At 39.4% G+C, this 23,309-nt stretch overlaps 1 protein-coding gene across 1 annotated transcript; it reads left to right on the forward strand.

Annotated features, from left to right (window-relative positions):
- Window positions 1-1,380: 1,380 nt before the first annotated feature.
- On the forward strand, window positions 1,381-6,762 carry LOC120417659 (uncharacterized). The gene has a single exon (XM_052710014.1). The coding sequence runs from the start codon at window positions 1,381-1,383 to the stop codon at window positions 6,760-6,762; it is 5,382 nt and encodes a 1,793-aa protein (XP_052565974.1).
- The last annotated feature ends 16,547 nt before the right edge of the window (window positions 6,763-23,309 follow it).

Raw genomic sequence — 23,309 nt, forward strand, 5'->3', positions numbered from 1 at the left:
ACAAAATCTTCGTCAAGGCAATTTTCCATACGAGTGGCATATTAGCCGTTTGGTTTTTCGCATCGGCAGCCAAGTCTAAACACTATTTCAGTAAAATTCATGTTCCAGAAGATGCGTTGAAACATCCTCTACCACCTGGTGCTGATATCTCGTTTTTGCCAAAAGTGGAAATTAGCCGTTTTTTCAATGGTGGGCAGTTTAATGCTAATAACTAAAAACTGCAAAATTTATAGAAATGATTGTTATTGTTAATTGCTAATGGGTAATTCTCTACCAACTCACACGAAATCGGGAAAAGTTGCCCCGACCCCTCTTCGATTTGCGTGAAACTTTGTTCAAGGGGTAACTTTTGTCCCTGATCACGAATCCGACGTCCGTTTTTTGATACCTCGTGACGGAGGGGCTGTACGACCCCTTCCATTTTTGAACATGCGAAAAAAGAGGTGTTTTACAATAATTTGCAGCCTGAAACGGTGATGAGATAGAAATTTGGTGTCAAAGGGACTGTTGGGGCCGAAAAACAATTTGTGTCTCCCTTAAGGACCCCATCATGCACTTAGCTTGGCACACGACCCGAAGATTCGGTTCTCTCACTCTCTGCACTGTGCGCACGGCCCCAAGAGGTTCTCGATCATTCGCTTATTGTACCCATTGTATCCCCATTGTGTCCCCTTGCCTATAAAAACCCATCCCGACCAATGTAAAGACCTCTTTCCCCAATAAACGCTCGACCTGATCGATATCTTCCGGAGTAAGTAGTTTTATTTTATACAGTCCGCTTGCCCTTCCTTCATTGGACTGGGCCCGAAGAGGTGTCTGGCGTAGACATTTCTGGTCGCCTTCGAGCCAAATTCATTCCGGCGGCCTCGAAGCGAACCTCCGCTCTTCACGAGCACTGGACTGGCGCGGTGTGGAGCTCCTGTGCGAGCCGCCGTCGCTCCCGCGAGGCCTGTGGTTGCCTCAGCCGGTGGATATCGATCCGGTGTCGACCGGAAGTGAAAGTGAACAATAGGTGAAGAACAATAGACATTGAACACGTGTTTGGCCGATTGAAGATCGCGCCCAGTGAGTGAGTGATAGTAGTGCTAAAAGTAAAGAAAAGTGCTCCAGTTCCGGCTTGCTGCTGTGATCCTGAGTCGACGTGGACCCGAAGGCGGACCGTTCCTGTACACGTCGTGGGAAGTAGCTGCAAGTTCCTGCGTTTTCCCAGGTTTCTCGACAAAACCTGAAGCACGTGGCCGACCCACGTGACGTAGGCGCGCGTAGGTTGGGTCTGCGTGAACAGGTGGGCTTAGCGTAAGAAAGTGGTTAAAAAAGGATTTGGTGGAGGGAGTGGAGAGCCAGGAAGTTTTAAACGTGAGTTGTTGACCAAAGCTGATCATGTCGAAGCTGAGGGAACACTCGAAGGTGGTGAACGTCACCAAGACATCGATCCTGGCAATCCAACGTTTTGCTGATGCTTTTAATGCAGCGACTGACGAGGACAAGGTTTCGTTCCGCATTCAGCGGCTCGATGACCTCTTTGAGCGATATATGACGGCTTCGGTTGACCTTGAGCTGTTGACCGATGACGACGACAAAGTTGCGACACAAAACATCACCAAGGATAGGTCGGACGTCGAGGAACAGTATTTTACCCTCCGCGACTTTCTGGTGTCCAAAAAACCTTTTGTACCCGTCCCCGGCAATCAGGTCCCCACAGCTCCGGTGCAATCGGTTGTACGTCTTCCCCAAATCGAGCTCCCCATGTTCGATGGTGAACTTGACAACTGGATTCCTTTCCGGGATGCATTCAAATCGTTAATCCACAACAACAATAGCTTGAGCGCGGTTGACAAATTCCACTATTTGAACTCCGTGTTGGACCCGCGTGTCAAACAGCTGTACGATTCCACCAAGGTTACTGCAGCAAACTACAAAATCACGTGGGATCTGCTGGTGGAGCGGTTTGACCAAAAACGGTTTTTGATAAAGAACCACATTTCCGCTTTGTTCAACGTGGAAGCCATCGCGAAAGAATCGGCGGACGCCATTTTGAATTTGATTGACCAGTTTGACCGCCATGTTCGAATTCTCAAGACATTGGGCGAGTTGACTGACAAATGGAGTCCACTCTTGGTGCACATGGTGTGCACGCGGTTGGACCAGAGCACGCTGCGGGCATGGGAAGTGTCCACCAAGGAAACAGTTGACGAAATCCCTGCCTACCAAGACTTGGTCGAGTTTCTCCACGAACAGGCTCGTGTGTTGCAGTCCTTGAAAAGCGCAACAGTTTCCCCAAGTCCAGCTGCCCCTAAGGAAAAGTCCCGATTCTCTGTCGCCCACGCCGCTACCAAGCCAGCTACGAACATCCCTGGTTGTCCTGTCTGCTCGAAGTCCCATCGCATTTACGAATGTGATCAGTTCCGCCGCATGACGGTGGAGCAACGACAGGAAGTCGTTCGCAACAAAAAGCTGTGTTGGAATTGCTTGTCGTCCGCTCACTTCAGTCGCAACTGTACCTCGAGGGCCTGCCGCTGTGGAGAGAAACACCACTCGCTGTTGCACCCGTCCCCCTCGAACGGTCAGTCCTCGCAACCTCGATACACTGCTGTCCCGCACAACACACCCAAGGGAAGTAGTTCGAGCTTTCAACCACACGCTACACGAGACACACAGTCCTCCCCCACCAATACAAGCCCCCCTCACGCACCCACCACGCTGAAAGTGGAAGCCGCCTCTCCTGAGTCTCCCCGCGCGACTGCCCTGTCGGCATCGCAAGGCTCGAAGGCGCAGCAAACTACCGTGCTGCTGTCCACGGCGGTAGTCAAGGTTCACGGACCTTCCGGAAAGAGCACCCTGGCGCGTGCTCTGCTGGACTCCTGTTCGGAAATGAACTTCATAACCGAACGAATCGTTCAACTGCTCGGGTTGAACCGTGCGAAGCAAGTCACCACCATCTGCGGTATGGGTGGAGTCAAGACACAAAGCACGCACAGTACCGTCGCCATGTTCAGCTCCCTCAACTCGTCGTTCTCTGAGACCCTGACCTTCACCATTCTGCCCAAGATCTCGAACAGTATTCCCGCCAGACCTGTCGATACATCGCGGTGGAATCTGTCCTCCCAACTGGTTCTGGCCGACCCTGGTTTCGCAACCCCCCAAAAGATCGACATGGTAATCGGTGCCCAGCTGTTCTACGTTCTGCTTCAAGCAGGTCAAATGTTCGTTGGTGATGGTCCCGGTCGCTACCCAATGCTCCAGCAGACTGTTCTCGGTTGGGTAGTCAGTGGTCCGGTGGTCCAAGAAGGGATGAAGTCGGAGACTTCAAGCACTGCTATGGTCTGCACCGCCGATGATCTCGATCAGCGGCTCGCAAAGTTCTGGGAGGTTGAAACATGCTACAGCCCTAGCTGTCTGTCCAAGGAAGAGTTGATCTGCGAACGTTTCTTCGCCGATACAACCACTCGAGATGAGTCTGGTCGATTCATCGTTCGTCTCCCGAAAAAGCAACTAGCTCTGAGTCAACTTGGCGACTCAAAATCCTCCGCTCTGTGCCGGCTGCGCTGGATGCAGCGACGCTTAGAGAAAAATCCCCACCTGAAAGAGCAATATGTCGATTTCATGCAAGAATACCTCGACCTCGAGCACATGGTTCCCGTAGACGCGCCTCAAGACAACACCCAAGAACCGCCATTTTATTTGCCGCACCACGCGGTGGTCAAGCCTAGCAGCTCCACGACGAAGTGTCGCGTGGTTTTTGATGGGTCCAGCAAGTCTTCTACGGGAATATCGCTGAACGACTGTTTGATGGTAGGGCCAACGGTTCAAGACACCCTATACTCCATTGTGTTGCGTTTTCGAATGCAAGAAGTTGCTCTGGTGGCGGACATCACCAAAATGTACCGCCAGATTTGGGTACACCCAGACGATCGCAGACTGCAGCGCATTTTCTGGCAACAGCCCACGGACCCGGAGGTCCGCGAGTATGAGCTGACTACGGTCACATACGGCACCGCCAGCGCGCCTTATCTGGCCACGCGCTGCCTCAAGCAGCTCTCGTATGACCACTCCGAGTCTGCGAACGACGCTGCTGCCAAAATTGGGAGAGATTTCTACGTGGACGATCTCCTGAGCGGAGCACCCACGATCGACGAAGCAGTGCAAGTTCGCGGTGAAGTCCAGAACATCCTCGGTTCTGCCGGGTTCGAGTTGCGCAAATGGGCATCCAACTCTGCCGAGGTTCTCCGCCAAATTCCCCCCGAGCTGCAAGATGAACGCTCGCTTTTGGAAATCGACAGTCCGTCCGACACCACAGTCAAAACTCTGGGCTTACTGTGGCACCCCGAATCGGACACGTTCCGGTTCAAGGTTCCTGAGTTCTCGCTGGACGGTCCCGTCACGAAGCGAGTCGCAGCATCTGAAATGGCCAAACTCTTCGATCCAACTGGCATTGTTGGCCCTGTCGTTGTCAAGGCCAAGGTCTTTATCCAAGGACTGTGGAGAAAAGGCTACTCGTGGGACGCACCTCTGCCCGACAGGCGTGCCGCGGAATGGCAGACGTTCCGAGACGACTTGGCTGCTCTGAAGACCATCTCCGTGCCCCGCCTTACAAAGGCTCCAGGCGCTGGTGACCAAGTCGAACTCCAAGGGTACTGTGACGCGTCCAACGACGCATACGGTGCGTGCATTTACATCAAAAGCAAGGGAGCAGATGGCAAGATCTCAGTTAACCTACTGACATCTAAATCTCGGGTCGCGCACATTCTACCGATGCCGATCCAGCGCTTAGAACTCTGTTCAGCCTTGCTCCTTGCCCACCTGTACTGCCAGGTGGTGGAGAGTCTGGGTCTCCAAAACATCACAACGTACCTCTGGACGGACTCCATGGTGACCCTGCACCGACTGCGTGACACACCCGCAAACTATGACACTTTCGAGAGAAATCGGATCGCGGAGATCCAGCGCCTCACCGACGGCTGCATCTGGGGTCACATCGCCGGCAAGGACAACCCAGCCGATATCATCTCACGTGGCGTCAGTCCCAGCGAGCTGATCGAGATGCCACTCTGGTGGTACAGCCCACCGGAAACGGAAGAAAGCCCAACCATGTTCGTCATGCACGCTGTGCACGATGAAGAAGACGTCCCTGCAGTGGCAGCGGCCGTCACAAGCCCCCCGGAAGCAGACGAAGAAGAGAACGAGCGGTATTGGTTGTTCAAGCGGTACTCCACATTGACGACACTGTTGCGCACCGCAGCGTACTGCCGGAGATTCGCTACTCTCTGCCGGCTGAAGCGATCTGACACCCCCGCAACGCTCCCGCCGTACCTGACCTCTGACGAACTATCGCAATCCTTGATCGGCCTGGTCAAGGTAGTCCAAGATCAGAGTTTCCCGAAGGAGTCAACCTTAATACGAGCTGGCAGGCTCGCCCAGCTGAAGAAGTCGTGGCGCTTCCTCGACCCATTTGACGACGAAGGTGCACTCCGCGTTGGTGGCCGGCTGGACAACTCGGCTTACGCATTCGGCCGAAAACACCCGCTGATTCTCCCGGCGGATCATCCACTGACCGAGCTCGTTTTGGAAGAAACACACCAGCAACTTTTGCACGCCGGCCCGCGCTTGATGATCGCACACATTCGCGAACGGTTCTGGCCGTTCAATCTCCGTAACTTGGCACGGAAGAAGTTCAGAACCTGTCTACAGTGCTTCAAGGTCCAGCCTCAACTCGAAAGCCAGCTGATGGGTCAGCTGCCGAAGGTCCGCATAACCCCGGCCCGTCCGTTTCTCAACACGGGTGTTGACTTCTGTGGACCAGTCTGGATCAAGCAATCGACGCGGCGAGGCAGAGCGGTCCCCCCAGTGCGTGCCTACATCGCGCTGTTTGTGTGTATGGCAACGAAAGCAACACACATCGAGCTGGTCAGCGATCTCAGCACCGAAGGATTCATCGCCGCGCTGAGACGATTTGTGGCCCGCAGAGGACGCCCCCTCAGTCTGTACTGCGACAACGCAACCAATTTTACTGGGGCAGAAAAGGAACTGAAACTGCTGCTCAACCAATTTCTGGACCAACAATTCCGCGAGAAGGTGTCGGCGTACTGCGCGGAATCCACCATCCAGTTCCACTTCATCCCAGCGCGCGCTCCTACGTTCGGTGGCCTATGGGAGGCCGCAGTACGAGCGCTGAAGCATCACATCCGTCGAGTCGTAGGCACAGAAGCTCTCACCACTGAAGCCATGCAGACGGTGCTCTGCCAGATCGAGAGCTGTCTCAACTCGCGGCCGCTGACGGCCGTCTCGGAGAACCCCAACGACGTGACTGCCATCACACCCGGACACTTCCTGGTCGGCTCCGCTCTACAATCGATCCCTGAGCCCGACCTCTCCGGTGTCCCCACCAACCGGTTATCGCTGTGGCAAGCGATTCAACGGAAGACCCAGCAGTTCTGGAAACTGTGGACAACAGACTATCTTCACCAGCTCCAGCAACGCACCAAGGACCTGTACCGGCAGCCGAACCTCCTCGTCGGCAAGCTGGTCCTCCTGAAGGAAGACAACCTTCCACCCCTCCGGTGGAGCATGGGCCGCATCACCGCAGTTCGTCCTGGTCCGGACGGACTGGTACGGGTCGTAAGCGTCAAGGTTCCGTCGGGCGCTGTCTACGACCGGCCGGTCGTGAAAGTGTGCCTGCTCCCGATCAACGATCTCTCACCAGCGGACAACCCAGAAGACGACGAGTCAGCCAGCCAGCCGGCGACCTCCGAAGACGAACAGTGAAGTGTTGAAGTGGTAGTTTGTAAGAAGTGTGAAGTGTAGAATTAATTAAAATGGAATCGGGATTCCATTGGTGGCCGGGATGTTGGGGCCGAAAAACAAATTGTGTCTCCCTTAAGGACCCCATCATGCACTTAGCTTGGCACACGACCCGAAGATTCGGTTCTCTCACTCTCTGCACTGTGCGCACGGCCCCAAGAGGTTCTCGATCATTCGCTTATTGTACCCATTGTATCCCCATTGTGTCCCCTTGCCTATAAAAACCCATCCCGACCAATGTAAAGACCTCTTTCCCCAATAAACGCTCGACCTGATCGGTATCCACCCGGAAGTAAGTAGTTTTATTTTATACAGTCCGCTTGCCCTTCCTTCATTGGACTGGGCCCGAAGAGGTGTCTGGCGTAGACAGGGACTTTTATGTAAAATTAGACGCCCGATTTGATGGCGTACTCAGAACTCCGAAAAAAACGTATTTTTCATCGAAAAAAATACTAAAAAAGTTCTAAAAATTCTCCCATTTTCCGTTACTCCACTGTAAAATTTTTTGGAACATGTCATTTTATGGGAAATTTAATGTACTTTTTGAATCTACATTGACCCAGAAGGGTCATTTTTTCATTTAGAACAAAAATTTTCATTTTAAAATTTCGTGTTTTTTCTTACTTTGCAGGGTTATTTTTTAGAGTGTAACAATGTTCTACAAAGTTGTAGAGCAGACAATTACAAAAATTTTGATATATATACATAAGGGGTTTGCTTGTAAACATCACGAGTCATCGCGATTTTACGAAAAAAAGTTTTGAAAAAGTTACTTTTTGCGTTTCTCTTTGTTTCGTCGTCCGTGTCTGTCGCGGGTGACCATGAACGGCCATGATCGACGACGACCAACTTTTTCAAAACTTTTTTTCGTAAAATCGCGATAACTCGTGATGTTTATAAGCAAACCCCTTATGTCTATATATCAAATTTTTTTTAATTGTCTGCTCTACAACTTTGTAGAACATTGTTACACTCTAAAAAATAACCCTGCAAAGTAAGAAAAAACACGAAATTTCAAAATGAAAAATTTTGTTCTAAATGAAAAAATGACCCTTCTGGGTCAATGTAGATTCAAAAAGTACATTAAATTTACCATAAAATGACATGTTCCAAAAAATTTTACAGTCGAGTAACGGAAAATGGGAGAATTTTGAAAACTTTTTAGTGTTTTTTTCGATGAAAAATACGTTTTTTCGGAATTCTGAGTACGCCATCAAATCGGGCGTTTAATTTTACATAAAAGTCCCTTTGACACCAAATTTCTATCTCATCACCGTTTCAGGCTGCAAATTATTGAAAAACACCTCTTTTTTGGCATGTTCAAAAATGGAAGGGGTCGTACCGCCCCTCCGTCACGAGATATCAAAAAATGGACCTCGGATTCGTGATCAGGGACAAAAGTTACCCCTTAGGACAAAGTTTCACGCAAATCGAAGAGGGGTCGGGGCAACTGCTGTGTGAGTTGGCGGAGAATTACCCTAATGTAATTGCGAATGTTGTATGATTTTAATTTCATGATCAGTAATGAATAACTGATGATTTATGAAAACATCGAAAATATTTTCAAAAATCATGGAAAATATTATTTTTTTTAAATCATGACTCAGGCTACATATTTCGAACCGCTCTGAACTCAAGTGCAGAAGTTTTTTGATCCCCTAAAACAAATCCAAAAAAAGGAAAATTTAAAATTAAAAACTGAAACGAAATAACTAGAAATTTGATTTAACCTCTATCTATTTTTCAGAAATTTATAATAACCTACTAATTTGTCGAAGACAGCAAATCGATCAGAAAATCCCTTCGTATGATACAAATTTTCAAATATTTTCATGACCTTTTTGGAATGACCAGCCCTCAAAATTGTATGAAAAAGTTTCTCGTCACCGAGAGAATGCATGGACAAAGTTTCATACAAATAAAAAAAAAATCCGGGAAGAAAAAAATGCAATTTTTATTTTGTACTTTTGAAGCCATGCATATAGATGAAAATTAATGAACAGTTCCAGCTCAAATCGGGAATTTTTCTGGTACTTTTGTTCCTGACCCTTTCCGATTTCAATGAAACTTTTAAGACATGTTATCCTAGGCCTATAAAAGCCATTTTTGTGTATATCGAGTCAGTTGCACTCGATAATGACATTTGAGAAGGGCGTAAGAGTTTTCAATATTTTTGTATTTTGTAATTTAAATATTGCTGTATCTCGAAGCCGTTGCATCGTATCAAAAAGTGGTCAAAGACAAACTTGTAGGAAATTAGACGAGCTTTTTGAAAAAAATACACTGAAAGAAAAATGCACGCCAATTCTATGAGATTTTTCAATTTTTAAGTTTAAAAGTTAAATTTTAAGGTGATGTCACGATTTTTTTTCGTTCAAAATTTTTGTGAAAATTTTTGTGAAACTTATGGAAAATTGGACGAGCTTTCCGGTAAAAATATTTACGAGACTGAAAAATCAAGTCTGTCTTATAGAAATTGCCAAAAACGACTAAAAACCCTATTTTTCAACATTTTTATTTTTAAAACCGCTGTATCTTCACAAGGATTGGACATAGGACAATGGTCAATATGGAGACTTTTATGTAAAATTGTCTGGGGAATCGATTCCCACTATCGGTTTTTGAAAATTTTGACGTTTAGACCACTTTTCAAAAAAACAGTTTTAGTAAATGATTTTTGTATTTTTTTAGGAGAGACATACCATCCTGCATTTTTCGTGAGTCTTTTTGTCACATTTTAGGCTATTTTCACAAAAATTTTGAACGAAAAAAAATCGTGACATCACCTTAAAATTTAACTTTTAAACTTAAAAATTGAAAAATCTCATAGAATTGGCGTGCATTTTTCTTTCAGTGTATTTTTTTCAAAAAGCTCGTCTAATTTCCTACAAGTTTGTCTTTGACCACTTTTTGATACGATGCAACGGCTTCGAGATACAGCAATATTTAAATTACAAAATACAAAAATATTGAAAACTCTTACGCCCTTCTCAAATGTCATTATCGAGTGCAACTGGCTCCATATACACAAAAATGGCTTTTATAGGCCTAGGATAACATGTCTAAAAAGTTTCATTGAAATCGGAGAGGGTCGGGAACAAAAGTACCAGAAAAATTCCTGATTTGAGCTGGAATTGCTCTAATAACCTCCAATTTGGACCAATTCTCAGACCTCAGAACTTTGAACCCGACCTAAAACGAAAATCCTTAAAATTCAAAGCATTTTCAGTTTCATTGACGACCTGGCCTCCACCGTCCATATCATTCGCTCGGTCAGAATTTGCAGCCGTAAAAATAAAGATTAATTAATCGACCTGACGCAGTGTGGCCCAAACAGCCCTGACAAGACCTGAATCATGAGAAGAAATACAAGAAGAAAAGAAAAGAAAATATTCACGACTTCCAGGCGATACGTCAGAGGCAAATCATAAAATGAGATGATCCATGGTCCGGGGGAAAAATTTCCAGAATTGAGCAATAAAAATATCCCCGGACGTTAATGAGAATTGCAAACGAAATGGATTTTTTGAGGGGGGAGAATTTTTGTTGGTCTGTATGATTTGCAGTTTTACGAGCGTTTCATTAAAAAATCAAGCGCCAAATCGTTTATCAAAAATCATGAACACGATAAGATTTACGGAATTTGGCGTGGTTAAATAATTTGGTAAGAAATTACTTCATTTTTTTGCATTTTTCAAAACGGTAACCGTTTGTGCAATAAAAAAATGTGCATTGAAGTTTGCCGACTGGAACTTGCCCGCTACGACTCCCATGGGTATCAGTTTACTGTTGAACTCAACCCAGATAGTGTAATAAATTTAATTGCGCACATACTCTGCCAAATTGCGATGGTTGTTGTTGTTGGCATACAACTTAAAAAAATCGTTCAAGTCATTTTCATCTATTTTTAAAGTTTATTCTTGACGCAAATCTGAGCAAAAAATCCTCATTTTGGCTGGAAATTTCTGAAGTAGAAATTTAATAATTGTTTGGATGATTTGAAGAACTTACTAAATAGAAAAATAACTATGTCTACAAAATAGATAAAGTTTTCATATTTTTAAAATTTTCGTAAATAGTGGAATAATCCAACGATGGTCCTAAGTAGTACCGCCAAATTTGACCGGTGCTCAGTGATCATAACATGAGTGTGAACAGCAATAAAATTATCATTATTTCTGAGATTATTTCAACGTTGCAGAGAAAAAAAATCATCATAAAGTATAATTTGGGCAATTTATTCCCAGCGAGAAAGAGGATCGCAAAACTGGAGCATTACAGAGTTTAAGGTCATTCCATCTCTGTCTCTCCTGATGACCACGTTGCAACAAAGTGTACATAATTTGTCGAACATTGTTGCACGTACTTTGGAGTTGTGGGTGGAAGAGTGGAAGGTCGGTCGGTAATCATTTTTATGTTTTATCTTCCCCGCCAACCGACATTTCCCGCTCCTTTCATTCAACAGTTTTTTTTTTTTCAGCAGAGAGATTTTGTTTTTGTGTTGGGGGTCGCCCTGGCGGGTCACTGATTGATGTTTACGACGGAAATGCTGATTGCAGCAGCACCCTTAATGATGTTCTGTGTTGATTTTCATTTCTGCAAAGGGCTCGAACTTTTTTTTGGATTTGTTGTTGAAGAAGGGTATAAATTATAAGTTAAAAATTAGCATTGAATTTGAAAAAACAAAAAACAAAAAACAAAAAACAAAAAACAAAAAACAAAAAACAAAAAACAAAAAACAAAAAACAAAAAACAAAAAACAAAAAACAAAAAACAAAAAACAAAAAACAAAAAACAAAAAACAAAAAACAAAAAACAAAAAACAAAAAACAAAAAACAAAAAACAAAAAACAAAAAACAAAAAACAAAAAACAAAAAACAAAAAACAAAAAACAAAAAACAAAAAACAAAAAACAAAAAACAAAAAACAAAAAACAAAAAAAAAAACACAAAAAACAAAAAAAAAAAAACAAAAAACAAAAAACAAAAAACAAAAAACAAAAAACAAAAAACAAAAAACAAAAAACAAAAAACAAAAAACAAAAAACAAAAAACAAAAAACAAAAAACAAAAAACAAAAAACAAAAAACAAAAAACAAAAAACAAAAAACAAAAAACAAAAAACAAAAAACAAAAAACAAAAAACAAAAAACAAAAAACAAAAAACAAAAAACAAAAAACAAAAAACAAAAAACAAAAAACAAAAAACAAAAAACAAAAAACAAAAAACAAAAAACAAAAAACAAAAAACAAAAAACAAAAAACAAAAAACAAAAAACAAAAAACAAAAAACAAAAAACAAAAAACAAAAAACAAAAAACAAAAAACAAAAAACAAAAAACAAAAACAAAAAACAAAAAACAAAAAACAAAAAACAAAAAACAAAAAACAAAAAACAAAAAACAAAAAACAAAAAACAAAAAACAAAAAACAAAAAACAAAAAACAAAAAACAAAAAACAAAAAACAAAAAACAAAAAACAAAAAACAAAAAACAAAAAACAAAAAACAAAAAACAAAAAACAAAAAACAAAAAACAAAAAACAAAAAACAAAAAACAAAAAACAAAAAACAAAAAACAAAAAAACAAAAAACAAAGAAGAATAAACAACATGCAGTCCAGACTCGATTATCTGAAGGCCTCGCAAAAATTTCACTTCGGATAATCGAACCACGAAAATTTGTTTTTTTCCTTGTCTTATTTTTGATTGTTGAGCTTAAGTATGACCCCTAAACTACTCTAAAGTGATTTAGAAATTATAATTCCAAGATGGCGGCCATTTTTTAATTAAAAAGGCATTCAACCATTCAAATTTGACTAAAATTAGGTCGCAGAATTGTTAAAAGATGTAAGAAGTAAGAAAATGAAATAATGCGAAATTTTTTTTTGGTCATCCGGAGTCCCATACAAACCTTCGGATAATCGAACTTCGGATAATCGAGTCTGGACTGTATTTGTTGTAATAATTGTTCAAGTGCTCTGCGTCCTATTTTTTTAACGGAATTGAGATTCTTGAAAATTTTACAAAACAGATATGGAATATTATTATCAAATAAATGAGATTCAACTAATTTTAATTATAAATCCAAATGCACTTCCTCAAACCTCAGACAAGTCAGAACGATCAAAGATTTTCAACCGGTTCCAAACTTTGACTACCACTCATAAATGTGTTTGATTTACGACCACATGAAATGGTCTGGAACCATGTTTATTCTTGGATTAAGCGATTAGGAAGTGACTGTTTATGGTTATTCGTTTCTGGCCTTGCCCAAATGCAGCTGGGTCGAATTAATTCGTGAAGTGATATCAGCTTGAAAATTCCGCAGCCCAAAAAATCGATTGTGCAACTTGGCCAAGTTTCCCAAAATATGCAATTTACGCCGAATCGAAAATTTTATTCACTACTATCAAATTCTCAAAGGTGCCCCACACTATCACAGCCCGATGGTATCTGATGGCCCAGGCCAGAACAATGTCACGTACCTCCTGTGTATCGGTTTTGATGTTGATAAGTGCGTCCCGAAAATGCCGCTCAACACAAAAAGATTCCGCAAAACTGCATCATATTACTTTTAATTGACGGCGTTTATCTTTTGGTTTGCTCGTTTTCGTCTCGCAGGCGGATTGTTTTGCTTCCCCGAGTTGGTTTTTGGAAATTTTGGTCGAACTTCTGAACGTGGAAAGTGAGGTTTTTGGTGCTCCCCAAACGAGTGCTGGCAACACTGCCACTGCAAAATTATTCCACTTGAAATAGTACAAATTTGCACTTCTATCTGGTTTACTACTCGATTACAGATTGGCCAATAGCCGTCATAAATAGTGAGCTTTTTCTTGCTACTTCACATACTCGATTAGAGAAGGGATTAATTTTATTTTATTTGAATGCAATTTAAGTGGTGCTCAGGTGGCGATGGCTTCCCGCTGAGCAAGAAAATCTTGTATACTTTGTAGCTGCTGCTGGAGCTGGAAAAAACTCTTGGCAGGTTGTTGCACTTAAATAGTCTTGATTCTCTATCGTTATTCTGTGCATTTTTTATTATTCTTTTCATTCCCTCTCACCTTTTCAAATTTTAATTAACAAAATATCGGGTGGCAAAAATATCAAATTATTTATAAATAATCCAAAAAATCAACAATGTATTTTATAATAAATCAATATTTTTACCTTTTTCAAAAATATAAAAGTCATAAAAGTAAAGAGGTTATGCTACGCCTCTTGTTTTATTATTATTCTTTTTTTACTCAAATTCCTAAGAACTGGCCGATCGAAATTTGTCTGAGTTTGTTCCATTTGGTCCGGTTTTGGTTTCCATAAGCCCCTTTTGAATATTATTAAGTTTTATGAAAAAACGAAGTTGACTTTATAGCTGTCGGCCACCATTGCTAGTACCAACCACTAGTGTCTTCCTTTTTAGCTACAAGGACTTCGCCGCCCTGGGCTCCTAAGTGTATGAAAGTATGGCACGGAGCGACGGCGCCGAATACCCATATTTACACAAAAAAATTTAGAGCGCCCGCCGCGGGATTCGAACCAGCGACCTCTGGATTGTGAGTCCAGTGCGCGGTCCGATTGATCCACAGTTTTATGAAGTCTTTGAAAATTACTACTAAGAAACTGTTTTGGTTGTAAAAAATAAGGATCATAATTGAGTAATAGAATGGCTTCTTGAAAAATGTCAGAAACCGGTGGATTAAGTAACGTTTTTATGTAACCAATTCAAACAAGATTATTTTTGTTACAAAAAAAACCAAACCTTGTGCATTTTTAACAAATCAATTTAAGTCATTTTATTGATTACTTTAAAATAAAGCTTTAGCGCTTTTGAGTTATGAATGGTGTCAAATCTGGTACCATAGTTATAGAAAGAAAAATGGATTTATAGATGTTTCGAACATACGGTCATGCCTTAAATTAAAAAAATATTTTGAAGAAACAAAATCAAATCTGCAATCGAAAATGAGTGCAGTTATTATTTAATTAAGTATGTTAAGACCAAAATTTTCAAAAAAAATATTTTTTTACAATTATACTGTGAAACTATTAACTTTTCCTGTCCTTCTTGAGAAACGAAACGGCCTACTTTTTGCTACCAAAAATAACAGAATGGAAAATTAATACCTTTCAATAACAGTGCTGAAAAACTCAACTTTTCAGCACTGAAATGGGTGCTGAAAAGTTAAACTTTTCAACACTAGTATCGAAAAGTAACATTATTCATTTTTTTACAATTGTCTGTTTAGACTTTGGCTGCTGGTTGCTGTGATAGACCTGTAAAATTTTGAAATTTGAGAAAAAAGATTTTTTTTAAGGAGACAAAACTTTAAAAAAATTGCCTGACTTAATCTATTTGGTCTTAATTTTAAAATTTCTTATTTTAATAATTTTAAAAGGTAATTAAAGGAATAAATTCAAGTAAAGAATTAATGAAAACACTAGAAACTTATAAGGAATATTTTTATTTATGATTTATTGACATTGTTTTTTTTTTATTAGGGAGCAAAAACAGTGTGGTCTTGATCTTGATGGATTATAGAACTTTCTATCTTTGTTTTTTTTTCATTTTTTTTTCCATTGAAAAAAGCGAGGGTTCATAGTCGTACCAGAAAATGCAACCAAAAGAACAACTTTCGGATTTAACTTTGATGATTTTAACAAATTTTGAATTTTTCGACATCACAGAACGGCCCATTAAAAAGGTGACATGTGCCAAGGCTGGGTACAATAATGAATGTTTTTTTTTTGTTTCAAAAATTATCTTAATTTTAAGTTTTCTTTTTTAAAAACGAAACAGAACAAAAACTTTAAAAAATATTTATGCCTAATTGCACGGGTATGAATCTTCAAGCAATTGTATCAGAAGAAAGTGAGGCATTTTCGCTAGTTCTCACTGTTCTGTGTTCTGCGTGCACGTCCGCAAACATCGACCACACACATACTAATACAAAGCGCCACCAAGAGGCAAAAGGTACAGTTATCCCACATATTCGGAACACCCACAAACTCGGAACACTTTTGTGATAATTTGTCAATAACATGCCCAATGCATCTTTTCTGTTGACCCAACTATTTTTAGGACCTTTTTTTTGAAAATTCTCTTGCTATTTTACCAGTAAAAGTAGTACTTTTTGAACAAAAAACTTCATTTCAAGACTATTTTATCCTGAGCAGCAAAACACTGCCTCCAATCTGTAAACTGTTACGAATATGAGGGATGAAAAAACATGCGGTTTTGCAAAAACAAATAACAAAACTAACTCTTAAGTGTAGTTTGACTTTCAAACTTGAAAATTGTTGCTGATTCGTTCGAAAATTTGATAAAAATTATATGTTTTTTGCAGCACCCCTTTTGGACGGACATTTCTGTTGCCACCTTTTGGTTCCTTGGATTAGCCATGGATAATTTCACAGTGTAATAAACAGGGCAGCTACCACCACGCGGCGCCACCGTTTTGAAGGAGAAAATGATACAGGTTTTTCAGACGAGTTTCAATCCCCTGCTAATTGTTAAATGTTGTTGTTAAATCTTATGTTATTCTGTCAAAATAAATCAATAACTTAAAACCTATTCCGATGGCTCTAAAGGATGCAAAAGGCTCTATACTGCCAAATGTAACATCACGGCACAAATGTTAGATTCAATTACCATGATTGATCTGATCTAAAGTCATTGTTCGGCTGGTTGTGTTCTAACTCTTTGCGGGACTGCCGGTACCAAACGACTTACGAACGACGGCAAAGCTTCAGGGACGATGGCGGACGAAGACGTTTCTCACCGTAAATGAAACACGGTGATGCCTTGGTCTCCGAGAGGCCACCTGCCTCCTCGGAGGTTCTACACAGACGAACTTTATTTCATAATTACTTACAATACAATACAAGAAACCTTAAATCAAGATCACAGAAAATAACACCACGAAGATAAACAATAACATACATGACAGACTGTACTGTCAGCCTACTTGCGCTCCCAGCGGTCAATAAGGGAAACACTGCGTAACCGGGGGGTAATACAAATAGAGTTTTCTAAGCCCCCTCTCACGCACACTAGCACGCCATTTGTTTTGCTGGTAGATACAAAATCTAACCTCAATCTGTTTCGTGTACGTACACGCAATACATGCGCATGTAGATAACTCTATTATGCCATAATAGGGTCCGCGACCCAACATATATTGTATAATGTAATAATAACTGAATGGCTTAATCATGTTTTTTTTTCTATCTTTTATTTGCATGCCCTTGCCACTCATTAATCACAGACAACACTTTGAACTGTTTCTTAAAGATTAAAAATCAAAAGTAGAGGGTACAGCAAAGTCATGTTTTAGCAAGTGTTTTAGTCCATCAACCGCAAAATGCCTACTTGGATCTAGATTCGAGACCAATCGTTCAAGCATTCAATTGGGACGATCAAAGTTGGTATTTTATCTCGTTGATGTCATCGCCGATTGCTTCGAGCTTCCCAGTTTGCTCCGACTTAATCGAAGATAAATGATGCTGATAGTGTGTGTGCGTTTGCGTTTTCGCAGGTTGGAGTGATTTTTCAAATCCGCAGCTCAACCGCAGCTGTCCGCGCATGTGTAATTATCATCTGCCAAACGTGCAAAAAACACTTTGTAGCCACAAATTATCGAATCAAGATACCAAGTTGAACAGGACAGGAGCTTCGCAGCGATAATCTGTGCCCAACGGACTTAATTGATTATCTCACCTGGAATTTCGCTCTATCCGAGTGTCATTTATCAATCGGAGATTCAAACCGCTCTCCTCGAGGGCTAATCAGTTCGATTATTGATGGTTGATTTCACTTCTCACCTCGCAAACTGTTTCGAGTCTCTGAATATGCAATCATTTAGCGTTGTTTACGGTTTCCTTTACTCAGTTAGCATGAGAGTGGTTATGTTAAGGTTGGTTCTTGGTAAAGAGTTCACGTAATCACACAGGTTGGGCCGGAATTTAATCGAGTTTTCTACTTTTGGGACCACTAAATTTACGATAATTGGGGGCTGATCGTTTTTGAGCTCGTTTTTCAGCTGCAATTATTGCTGCAAAACTTGAAGGTTTGTTTAAATTGTTGGAGTTATGTTTTCAATAAGATAAAAGAATAATGGTGCCACTCTAATAAATGTGAGAACTTAACGATTTTTTTTTTGTTTTTTTGATTTTTTTTTGTTTTTTGTTTTTTGTTTTTTGTTTTTTGTTTTTTGTTTTTTGTTTTTTGTTTTTTGTTTTTTGTTTTTTGTTTTTTGTTTTTTGTTTTTTGTTTTTTGTTTTTTGTTTTTTGTTTTTTGTTTTTTGTTTTTTGTTTTTTGTTTTTTGTTTTTTGCTTTTTGCTTTTTGTTTTTTGTTTTTTGTTTTTTGTTTTTTGTTTTTTGTTTTTTGTTTTTTGTTTTTTGTTTTTTGTTTTTTGTTTTTTGTTTTTTGTTTTTTGTTTTTTGTTTTTTGTTTTTTGTTTTTTGTTTTTTGTTTTTTGTTTTTTGTTTTTTGTTTTTTGTTTTTTTGTTTTTTTGGTTTTTTGTTTTTTGTTTTTTGTTTTTTGTTTTTTGTTTTTTGTTTTTTGTTTTTTGTTTTTTGTTTTTTGTTTTTTGTTTTTTGTTTTTTGTTTTTTGTTTTTTGTTTTTTGTTTTTTGTTTTTTGTTTTTTGTTTTTTGTTTTTTGTTTTTTGTTTTTTGTTTTTTGTTTTTTGTTTTTTGTTTTTTGTTTTTTGTTTTTTGTTTTTTGTTTTTTGTTTTTTGTTTTTTGTTTTTTGTTTTTTGTTTTTTGTTTTTTGTTTTTTGTTTTTTGTTTTTTGTTTTTTTGTTTTTTGTTTTTTGTTTTTTTGTTTTTTGTTTTTTTGTTTTTTTGGTTTTTTGTTTTTTGTTTTTTGTTTTTTGTTTTTTGTTTTTTGTTTTTTGTTTTTTGTTTTTTGTTTTTTGTTTTTTGTTTTTTGTTTTTTGTTTTTTGTTTTTTGTTTTTTGTTTTTTGTTTTTTGTTTTTTGTTTTTTGTTTTTTGTTTTTTGTTTTTTGTTTTTTGTTTTTTGTTTTTTTGTTTCAAGTTCAATTGACTTGCACTGAAACAAAAACTGTTTCACTTTTTCGTCACGCGCAAAATACCCTGAAATAGCTGCATAATCAGGTGTAAATTAGATCGTTAAAACAAAACCACACTCCACCCCTTCGCCACAGGTGTTTCAGGAAGTCGTTTCGCAGAGCTATATAATTTTTGTGTTCAGTTCCAGCTCATAGCTGTGGCAATTGAGGGTCGACCTTGAGCGCGCACACACGATCAATCATCAAAGCTCGAGACTAGTGAGCGAGACTAAATTTAGTCGCTTCATTTAAGGGTGACACTTTGAAAAAAAATGTTTTGTTATTTTTTTTATATTTTTCATAACAAATTTGAAATTTAGAAAAAGATATTTTGCTAAATTAAAATTTCAAAAAAAATCCTCATAATTTTTTCAGTGTAACTAACTTAAGGGAGGGTGCCTTGTCGCCAACTGCATGTGCAATAAAACTATTTGAAGCAAATTCACGCTCCACCTAACAACCGCGCCAACGGGAAATAATGACAATAATAATAGATTTTATCGCGATAGAACTAATTGTTTGAAATTATCCCTCAACAGCCTTCCTCGCACCCTCTTGGCGGGCAGAACGATCCTCCGAGCTGCTGTCTGGCTGTCATTCTCTGGGGTGGAGTTGCACTCGTGCACTTGGACGAAAGACAAACGGAATGTTAATTAGTTTATACGCGACGAAGGAGCTCGCGAATGTGAGGAGTTTTCACTCGATTTTAAGGTGAAGTGGGGAAAGGTGTGAGTCGTGATTTGTAGAATTAATTACTTTTCCCCAGCTGTCAGTGAGTCCACGATTTAGTGAGTTAGTGAGTTAGTGAATGAGTGAGTTAGTGAATGAGTGAGTGAGTGAGTGAATGAGTGAGTGAGTCAGTGAGTGAGTGAGTGAGTGAATGAGTCGGTGAGTGAGTGAGTGAGTGAATGAGTCAGTGAGTGAGTGAGTGAGTGAGTGAGTGAGTGAGTGATTGAGTGAGTTAGTGAGTTAGTGAGAGAAGGAGTGAGTGAGTGAGTGATTTAGTGGAAGATATGGGAAAATATCTAAGCAACTTTATGTCTTTTCTGAAATATTGAGAATTTAAACAATCTGGTGAAATAAAAATGAAAATTTATCTTAAAAAAGACATACAATATATTCCATTTTTCAGCATTTTAAAATTTAAACCCCAATCTCTCCCTCTACGAAGCACACACGTGTTCACCTCCTAACGATTAAGGCACGGCTCACAGTTAGTCCCGGCGATAAAGGTGAGAAGCGAAGGTGACTTTTATGGGCCCATTATTTTCGAACTTATTAATTTGCCTGCTGTGCGGAATGCGTTTCAGTGACACCTCACATGGGACACTTTTACGTTTTCCCGTGGTTACACGCCTCGTGTGCCGGAAGTTGCCTAGTCGCCTCACTAGAGGACGCCCGAGAGATAGTGATTTACGGGGCATTGAATCTTAATGAGGGAATGTTTTTTTCTTTCGATTGTGTCAACCCTGGTCGTTTGACGCTAACTCAATTCTGAGCTTGCTGTCGCGCGTTATCAATCATCTTTCGACAGGATTGTCGCATTTTGAGCGGCGGGCGATGGAAATCGTTTAGCCCCGGGGGAAAAACTTATACGATTGGAATGGATACAACGCAGCATGGTAGGTGACATTTATTTTTAGGATGCCAATGAAGAAACTTTAAATTTTATTTTGAGGTTATGCATAAAATACCAAAGCTGCTAATTTATATTCTTCCAGGAAATGTATCACATTTTGATCATAAAAAGGTTTAAAAAAGATTTTATTATACCAATGGTCGTAACGCTTGCTTAGGGCATATCCCAAAACTTATACCCTCCCGAAAACCGTCAAACTCCGAATCAATCTTATGAGAAAGCAGCGTCGAGAAATTCTCTTTTCCTCTTAAAAAAGTGGAAACATCAACGAATCCTATTTCCCTAACAAATGTGCCACGAACACCAACCGAACATTTTTACGTTTACGCAAATTTCAAGTTCAAAAGCGTGAGAAAATCCACTTCACGACACGGCAGGAAATTGATACCGCACACAAAGCCCGCCACCAATCGATCTATACAGATGTATCGATTAGCCCCGGGGCCGGCCACCCCATAATCACACTCGCACACCTGTTCATGGGGGTGGGGCGGGTAAATGATCAATTTTTATGGCTGACTAGTTCAGTGAGGAAAGAAGAAGCAAAGGAAAAATTCCCTCATCTAATTGCACTTTCTTCAGGTAGTGTGGCTGAAGCTGTATCTGTCAAAAGTAGTAAAAAAAAAACAAAACAAAAAACAAAAAACAAAAAACAAAAAACAAAAAACAAAAAACAAAAAAAAAACAAAAAACAAAAAACAAAAAACAAAAAACAAAAAACAAAAAACAAAAAACAAAAAACAAAAAACAAAAAACAAAAAACAAAAAACAAAAAACAAAAAACAAAAAACAAAAAACAAAAAACAAAAAACAAAAAACAAAAAACATAAAACAAAAATGACAAAAATGACAAAAATGACAAAAATGACAAAAATGACAAAAATGACAAAAATGACAAAAATGACAAAAATGACAAAAATGACAAAAATGACAAAAATGACAAAAATGACAAAAATGACAAAAATGACAAAAATGACAAAAATGACAAAAATGACAAAAATGACAAAAATGACAAAAATGACAAAAATGACAAAAATGACAAAAATGACAAAAATGACAAAAATGACAAAAATGACAAAAATGACAAAAATGACAAAAATGACAAAAATGACAAAAATGACAAAAATGACAAAAATGACAAAAATGACAAAAATGACAAAAATGACAAAAATGACAAAAATGACAAAAATGACAAAAATGACAAAAATGACAAAAATGACAAAAATGACAAAAATGACAAAAATGACAAAAAATGACAAAAATGACAAAAATGACAAAAATGACAAAAATGACAAAAATGACAAAAATGACAAAAATGACAAAAATGACAAAAATGACAAAAATGACAAAAATGACAAAAATGACAAAAATGACAAAAATGACAAAAATGACAAAAATGACAAAAATGACAAAAATGATAAAAATGACAAAAATAACAAAATATTTAATTGCATCCAAGGTATGCTAGCCTTAAAGGCAAGAACCAAATACCACATAGGGTAGAGTATTCATCAATGAGACACGGGGAACAATGTTAAAATGGCTCTCACAAGTCGTAGTTTCAACCAATCAGGCTCATATTTGGGGGAAAGGTGAGTCTGCTGGATACACGTCTGCCATAATAGTGGCTTTGGTTATGAACGCTCCCTTTAAAAGTTAATCATTAATGTTCGATTATGGGGTGTACAAGTAAATTATGGTCAAAAATTACTTTTCCGCTCGTAGGCTTCCATTTACACCAGAACTAACATTTCTTCAGATTTTTTTCGACGTTTCATAGGGAAATAGTTGGCCAACAATGTCCTTTCATTAGGTTTGACCAAAACTAAGAATATACCTAGAATCCAGGGATGTCTCATTGTTCCCCACACACTTTTGATTTTTCTTCGTTAAACTTTTCAAAACCTACGGAAATCTTTCAAAACATGAAATGGAAGTGATAGAGTTTTAACTTCATTCAACCAGTAATATAAAGTTATTTGGTATAAATTTATTAATTTTACAAAATTTATATACTTTTTATTATAACTTTTGTTAATAAGGGTTTTAAGTTGGCAAAATTACTTCAAAACTTCCAAGACAAGCCATCTGCAATGAAACAACACAAGAACATGATGTTTAGCTAGAAAAAATATTGATTTTTGTAGAGTGTCTCATTGTTCCCCAGCTGTCTCATTGTTCCTGCCAAGACAGTGCCAAGTGCGTCTACAATGATACAGTTGAATAACTCTAGCTGTTGACGTCAGATCGATCTCATATTTTGGGTAATGTTAGAACACATTAAAAGAAAGAAAATACAACAAAAAGCTCATTGAAACATGTTGATGAAAAAAATACAAAAATCGTTGAAAGTTAAAAACCAAAAATGTCTCATTGATGACTACCCTACCCTAATCGTGATTGGATTCGCAAGGTGACTCTGGCCGTTAGAAATTACTCTCTAATGGGATGAAATATCCATCGACGAGCTGATACTACCCATACGGCACGTTTTATGTGGTTGATACGTAGTTTCAGGCTGGGGCAGATCTGCATGGTGAAGTCAACAGGTGTAGAAGTCGGTTTGGTTCCTTGTTTATCTACATAAAAATTTCACCAGGCGGGTTGACACTTAGTCATTCTAGAATGATAAATTGAGTTTACTGAAAATAATGGTGATCTAGAAAAAAGATCAGTTTATCTACCACATTTCTTCAATAAGCAACTTAAATATTGTGCCAACCGCAATCAACGTCAGTAATTGAAACCCCTTTGCAAATTACAATTGTTATCAAACGTCAAACACACACTCACTAACGT

Source organism: Culex pipiens, chromosome 3 (assembly GCF_016801865.2).
Source record: "Culex pipiens pallens isolate TS chromosome 3, TS_CPP_V2, whole genome shotgun sequence".
In the NCBI taxonomy this organism is placed as follows: domain Eukaryota; kingdom Metazoa; phylum Arthropoda; class Insecta; order Diptera; family Culicidae; genus Culex; species Culex pipiens.

What these genes read in the sequence shown, in the direction of transcription:
- LOC120417659 (XM_052710014.1), top strand. Translation starts at nt 1,381, where the DNA reads ATGTCGAAGCTGAGGGAACACTCGAAGGTGGTGAACGTCACCAAGACA.